The sequence below is a fragment of the Rhodofomes roseus genome (genome assembly GCF_022264815.1).
Source record: "Rhodofomes roseus strain CIRM-BRFM 1785 chromosome Unknown C8Q71scaffold_41, whole genome shotgun sequence".
In the NCBI taxonomy this organism is placed as follows: domain Eukaryota; kingdom Fungi; phylum Basidiomycota; class Agaricomycetes; order Polyporales; family Fomitopsidaceae; genus Rhodofomes; species Rhodofomes roseus.
This window is the reverse complement of record NW_025952997.1, coordinates 192,796-199,208: the sequence shown is the minus strand read 5'-3', so window position 1 is coordinate 199,208 and position 6,413 is coordinate 192,796. Positions and strand designations below refer to the sequence as shown.

Genomic DNA, 6,413 nt, shown 5'->3' with positions numbered 1-6,413 from the left:
GCACGGTGCCCGTGCCGTCGCTGCCAGGGACCTTCGCTCAAGCAGTGCTCCTCGTTCAAAGCTCGAGACACGGGGATCACTTTGTAGCAAGCCGAAAGAGCATGGGCGTGCGATGTTCTGGTATGTGGTGTGGGAGCAGGCTTGAATATACCTTAGATCACATAGTACGATGACCATTTGCCGATCTTTGTATAAAGTACATACTGTATTACTTCTCGTCGTCAATGAGATCGTCCTCAAGTGTCTCCTCCCACTCCTTTGCAGCTTGTTCAGCTGAGATGAGCCCCTCACGGTACTTCTTCCATATTCCTGGTAGCCGTGAACTTGTAGCGACTGACAGACCCCATTGTGCGAATGGGGGATCTGGGCGGCCAGGATCCCGCTTCATCAGGCTCGTACCATGGACGTCCCGCGGGCACCACGCAATGAAAGTGTTCGGTGCCATACACACCTTGACACCATAACTTGCGACATAGAAGTTCCCTCCTTCGTCATCGCTCAGGTTACGATTTGTTGTCCAGGAATATGCATATCTGTGTGGCTGGTGTTCGGAATGCATCGCTCTATTATCTCGTGAGCACAATGCCATACACTGCAGTGCCATGGAGACGTACCGAGCATAGTTAGCCCCCATAAATGCAGCAGGCGGAGCGAGTTCGGCATTGTGAAATTCCACAAACTCGCCTGCCTTCTCAACACAGTACGTCCCACGTGTGCTACCCTTCTTCGCCATTTCGCCATTACCATCCATCCGACAAAATTTGTGCTCTGCGAGGAAGTCCTCAAAGTCTTGCGTGATGGCATCGGGAAGACGGCCACACATCATATTGAATGAGAGGGAACAGACCGACGCCGTGCGGCATTCGAGGGATTTGAGGTATTCGGGCGGGTGTTTCTTGCTGAGTGTGTTGCGGGTCCAGACGAAACAAGGGCTAGACCGTGAACCTGCTGTATAGCCGATACAGACAAGGGTCCCAGGATCTCCCTTCTGTCTCAATCTACTTAATATATTATACATTGCATATAAATGTTGCATAACTCACCCGCACGTTGCGCCTCAGGCTCGCATTCAAACTAACCACATCTCCTGCCCAATCTACGACTTGTTGATCACCGCAGAAATTGCGAATGACTGCGACAGCGATTTGCCCAGTTGCAGAATCATAGATGATTACACTCTTGTCCTTCGGAACGATATGGACGAGCTGCGAGATGTCTTCGGCCAGCATCGGCAGACGCTTCATCCGTTTGTCTGGCAGTGGGCCGGTCTCGATGTGAGGTCGCCAGAGTGCCTCGATCTCGGGGGTCTCATAAACCCAGTGTCGGTGGCCAGGGTAAGGAACATGAAGCCGTGGAAGACAGATCTCGTATGCGATTGCCCTGAGGTTGGCCATCCGGACATCGTTGTCCATCCGGCGAAGCCCAAGGTCTTCGATTAATCGCCGGTGGACTTTCCGATAGTGCTGCTGTCCTGCCTTCCTTTTCTTCATAGTGACCACCACGATCAAAGGTATCTCGTCTTTGAGTGTCGCACATAAACTGACGAACCCGGAAAATGGGTCTTTACCGAGAATGGCCTCGGATGATGCCGCACCCAAGCTACGCAGGTGTCCGTCCAGGATACCCAGAGCATCCTTGTGGTAGCGATCGTTCCAGGAAAGCAGTAGGGTGGACAATGCGCGCGTGTCCTGTCCCAGCCGCACTGCAAGCTGAAGAAACGTCTCCCGCTTTGTCGCCATCGTCTTGATCGTGTCGGTCTGCGAAAGCGGTAAGTCAGTATACCATGTAGTAGGTCACCATGAAATACCAGATCGATCACAGGCTATACAATAGTAAGTGACCATAGGCCAACTCACAAATTATATTGCACTCACGATGTCCACGACTCGATGGATAGATGTGCAGGCAGGTACTATTCCGCGTTGCAGGTGCGCGTCCGTGCAAATTCAGTCACGTGACTGTGGCTGTGGCGCGCAGGCAGGACGCGCGTTGCACAGCGCGCTGGACGCTCTCCCTAACGCCGTCGCCCGCCCCGCCCACTAGCCCCCGGATCTACTCCATACGCTCTCGTTGTGTACTACTGGTATCGGCCTGTTTGTGTGCGATGTCACGGTTGCCTTGGCCCCTCACGGAGGCCGGGTGATGAGCTGCTCGTACCGGATGGGTCGCTCTGCTGGCAGTATCAGAGCTCCACGGCATCGCGGGGAGCAGCAAGCATGGGATACCGGAGATTTTACACAACTACCGGTATGTACAAAGCAACTCAATTTACACCGAATAGTGCTGACAAATTTCCTTTGCAGATGTCTACACGCCCGCCCTCGCCCCCGTCCAACACGCTCGCGCCCTGCGAATGGCACCATACTGTCCCCCATGAACCCTGCCGACTGCCATAACACCATGTTACATACCACCAAGACCGGCACCTAGCAGCCCAGCTACTCCCTCTCGGCCCTCCACGCGTGCACTGCCCGCCTCGGCTCCGACCTGTCCACTGGCAACGCTGCCCACGTCCCCGTCTCCGACGTCCTCCCCATGGTGCACCCGAGCGACCCCGTCCGCGGCGGCTGGGACATCTCCGGCGCGCGCATGGACGAGGCCATGAAGCGTGCCCAGGTGCTCGACTGGGACCTCCAGTGCCAGGCCATGCCGCACATGGCCACGCTCGGCAAGCTGCTCCCGCCGATCTACTACCCCGACTTCACCGCCACGAACCAGGAGGCTCGCGCGGACCACGCCATTCCTGGCAAGGACAAGCAGGCCAACCTCGAGCACCTCCGTGCGGACGCTTCCAAGGCCAAGCACAGGCTCGACCGTGCCTTCGTCTCCTGGACTGAACACCCAATGTTGCACAGCCATCCTTGCCCTCGTCCAACACGCTCGGCACCACGCCCCGGCGCGAGTGGCGTTGTGTGCTGCACATACACAGCCCGCCCATAACGTCGACTTTTACGCACCGTGCCCCGCCCGCTGTGCGTCCGCCAACCACTATCCCTCACCGCCGTATCGCCTACAGCATGCACGAGCAGTTCGCTGCCGATGTGGCAGCGTGGACTTTCCAAGAGACGGGTGTGCTGCGTGTTGACGGCAGCACGCACCACCATGTCAACGAAACCACGCCGCGGGACAGATACACGATCAACGATCGCGTCGTGCGTCCGCTCACCTCATATGTGCCGTGGATCGCGCTGAACCCGGTGCCCGCATCCGTTACAGACGTACACGCTCCGCGTGTCGAAGTACAACCCGACGTCGGCTGAGTGGGAGCCGTACTCTGGCATCGACGACATGCAGCTCGAGTTCACGATGCTGGACCCCCACATCCGGACCGCGCTCCAGCCGACGCCCGGGGTGCCCGGCGACTACTCGCTGACGTTCCGCGTCCCCGACCGGCACGGCGTGTTCAAATTCAACGTTGGCTACAAGCGAAAAGGGTGCGTTCCTCCCTGCCATCTCGAGCGAGTTCCGTGCACGCGTATTAACGCGCGATGCCACCCGCAGCTGGTCCTACCTCCAGAGCACGACCGCCGTCCCGGTCGTCCCGCCGCGGCACGACGAGTACCCGCACTTCCTGAGCCCCGCGTGGCCCTACTACGCCGGCGCGATCAGTACGAGCGCCGCCTTCCTCGCGTTCTGCGCGCTGTGGCTCGCGGGCGACAGCGCCGAGCCGAAGAAGTCGAAAAACACGAAGTCTGACTAGCGTGCAGCGTGCCCCCCTTGTATGGAGCCCGCTGACACCTGCCAGCACGCACCCGCCGCCGCACCATGCCGCTGCCTCCCGCATCTCTCTACCATGCCCACCCATCGCGCACGTCCGCCGACTGCAACCCCCACCACGGCACATCGCCCGTAGGCACCGCCACCCGCATTGCGCACTGCCCATGGGTCTTTAGCGCCTGTGCAGTGCTCTGCACGGGCGCTCCCCGGCCCTTGTTCGCCGGCCACCATCTCCCACCGCTTTGTGGCGCAGGCAGTCGAGGATTCCCAAGAGGCCTCTGGAGGTACCAAGGCTCTGTGCTCCCGCCTGCTGCTGCACGCTCCGATTCCGCCCCTCGCTACGTGTGCCGCACGCTGGCGCCCATGCAGCCTTCCGGCCGACCGTTGCTCCTACACCTCGACGATCGCGCCTCGAGGCTCTCAGCCACCCTCTTCCACCACTCTCTGCAATGCGCCAGCCCCAGCGGTGCTCATTCCGCCCATTTGGAGGCCTGTGGGAACCGAGCCAATGCGTAAGCGTCACGGCGCGTCCATCTGCCTGTGCTCGACTCTCGTGCCGACACTCCTCGACCTCCGCCCCTCTCGCGCCCGGTACCGGCAGCCGCCCCGTCGCCACCACCTCAAGACCAGAGGTCGAGCAACCGCGCACTCGGCACGATGGGTTCGACACGTTAATGCGTACGGCAAGGCCGCGACAGGAAGTTCCTCACGCGATGCGCAGGCCGCCTCAATGCGTGCAAGAGCTAACGCAGACGAGGTTCCTCCGACGAGGTTCCTCCATCCGGCGCTGCGTGAACTCTTCAACGAGACGATCGCGATCCACCCGACGGCCTTTGAGGACACGGATCCGGACACGAATGAACTGGTGTTCATCGGGAGCAAGACGGAGATGGCACTGCTCAAGTTCGCGAAGGAGCTCGGCTGGGCGGACTACAAGAAGACGCGCGAGGCCGCGGACATCGTGCAGATGGTCCCATTCTCGAGCTCGCGCAAGGCGATGGGCGCCGTCGTCAAGCTGGGCGACGGCAGGTGCCGCTTGTACCTCAAGGGCGCGAGCGAGATCCTCGCGTGCAAGTGCACGAGCTACTTACGTCACCGTGACGCGCGGCGGGGACGCCAGTGAGCCGGCCGGTGTCGAGACGAGGGAGATCGACGACCTGGCGAGGGACAATGTGTCGCGGGCGACCATCTTCTATGCGAACCAGATGCTGAGAGCGATCACGCTGTGTTATCGTGACTTCGAATCCTGGCCGCCTGCAGGTGCGTCGTACACTGCAGATGACGAGGTAAGTTGGCCACTCCTCGTTCCCTCTGCATCGCTGAGATTTCTATGCTAGGTCGAGTATGAAGATTTGGCCCGGGATCTGACCCTCATCGCGATCACGGGGATCGAGGACCCTCTGCGAGAAGGCGTCCGTGAAGCTGTCGCGAACTGCTTCAAGGCCGGTGTTACTGTGAAAATGTGCACTGGGGATAGCGTACACGGCACGCTCTATCGCGCTTCAATGTAGCATCTTCTCTGAGGGCGGCCCCATCATGGAGGGCCCTGTGTTCCGGAAACTAAACGACCAAGAGCTCCTGGAAGCTGTCCCTCGCTTGCAAGTGCTTGCACGGCCATCTTCTGAGGACAAGCACGGCCATCTTCTGAGGACAAGAAGCTGCTCGTTGAGAAGCTGCGTGAGCTCGGCGAGATCGTCGGTGTCACTGGCGATGGTACGAACGACGGGCCTGCCCTCAAGACCGCGGACGTCGGCTTCTCTATGGGTATCACGGGCACGGAAGCTGCGAAGGAGGCGTCCGACATTATCCTCATGGACGACAACTTGGCGTTGATTGTGAAGGCGATCATCTGGGGTGGCTGCATGAACGACGTGGTGCACAAGTTCTTGCAGCTCTCGACGAACGTCAGGCCATCGTGGTGGCTTTTGTTTCGGCCGTTGCATCGGCGTCGGAGTGGTCTGCTCTCGGCGGTGCAGCTGTTGTGGATTGACATCATCATGGACACGTTCGCAGTGCTCGCTCTGGCTACGGACCCTGCATCTCCCGTGCTCTTGGACCGCTCTCTCCACCGCTCGGATACCCTCTCTGTCAACCACTCCTACCTGCATTCGCAATCCTCGCGACACTTCGGTCTCGCCTCGTCCATGACATCGCTGTACTCACGCCATGAAAGGGACCACGAACGGGATCGTGAGGAAGCAAGGACGCAACCGACGTTGCCGCCGTCCGGCCACTTGGGATTGCCTCCGACCCCGCTGTACATCGCCAGGCTGCCCGGTGTATCCGTTGGCGATGGCGATGGCGCTTCCGAGATGGAGCGAGACCGCGTCTCACGGCCCAAGGGATCCCGTGCACCGAGCCCCGCCGGACGGGTGCCGCAGAGCAACTACCGTTCGACAGACCACAGTAGCTCGCTGAGCAACACACCGCCCCTGAACGGCGTCACAAACGGCGCTGCCAGAGGATCCCGAGAGGCTCTGACGCATCGCAGGCAAGCGGTGGTGGCCCACGCTTCCGAGGACATGGGTGCCGATGCTGACGCTGGCGCCGACGCGGAGGTCGGTGCAGATGCTAACGCGGATGCCGACCTGCTCGACGCGGTTGACGCGGCCGAGGCCAACAACTTCTAACGACAGCGAGTGGCTCAAGAAGGAAGAGATGTACATAGTCGTCCTTGGTATACCGTGGTCTGGTTG

General features: G+C 60.0%; 4 protein-coding genes across 4 annotated transcripts; 3 read left to right on the top strand and 1 right to left on the bottom strand.

The window, feature by feature from the left end:
* Positions 1-208: 208 nt before the first annotated feature.
* Positions 209-1,739, bottom strand: C8Q71DRAFT_718497 (uncharacterized protein; the record flags this gene model as incomplete). The annotated part of the gene is made up of 2 exons (XM_047921235.1): positions 209-988; positions 1,044-1,739. The coding sequence occupies 2 exons, from the start codon at positions 1,737-1,739 to the stop codon at positions 209-211; spliced, it is 1,476 nt and encodes a 491-aa protein (XP_047772762.1).
* Positions 1,740-2,149: 410 nt separating this feature from the next.
* C8Q71DRAFT_791350 (uncharacterized protein) lies at positions 2,150-2,598 on the top strand (the record flags this gene model as incomplete). Its single annotated transcript, XM_047925350.1, has 2 exons — positions 2,150-2,247; positions 2,304-2,598. Coding segments are annotated over 2 exons (225 nt in total), but the record flags the coding sequence as incomplete, so codon positions are not given.
* Positions 2,599-3,020: 422 nt separating this feature from the next.
* Positions 3,021-3,728, top strand: C8Q71DRAFT_891263 (Dolichyl-diphosphooligosaccharide--protein glycosyltransferase subunit WBP1; the record flags this gene model as incomplete). The annotated part of the gene is made up of 3 exons (XM_047928666.1): positions 3,021-3,152; positions 3,217-3,434; positions 3,502-3,728. Coding segments are annotated over 3 exons (549 nt in total), but the record flags the coding sequence as incomplete, so codon positions are not given.
* Positions 3,729-3,765: 37 nt separating this feature from the next.
* C8Q71DRAFT_891255 (uncharacterized protein) lies at positions 3,766-6,347 on the top strand (the record flags this gene model as incomplete). The annotated part of the gene is made up of 6 exons (XM_047928665.1): positions 3,766-3,849; positions 3,905-4,791; positions 4,838-5,003; positions 5,055-5,179; positions 5,229-5,319; positions 5,376-6,347. 6 exons carry the CDS (start codon positions 3,766-3,768, stop codon positions 6,345-6,347), a joined length of 2,325 nt encoding a protein of 774 aa, XP_047772759.1.
* Positions 6,348-6,413: the final 66 nt, after the last annotated feature.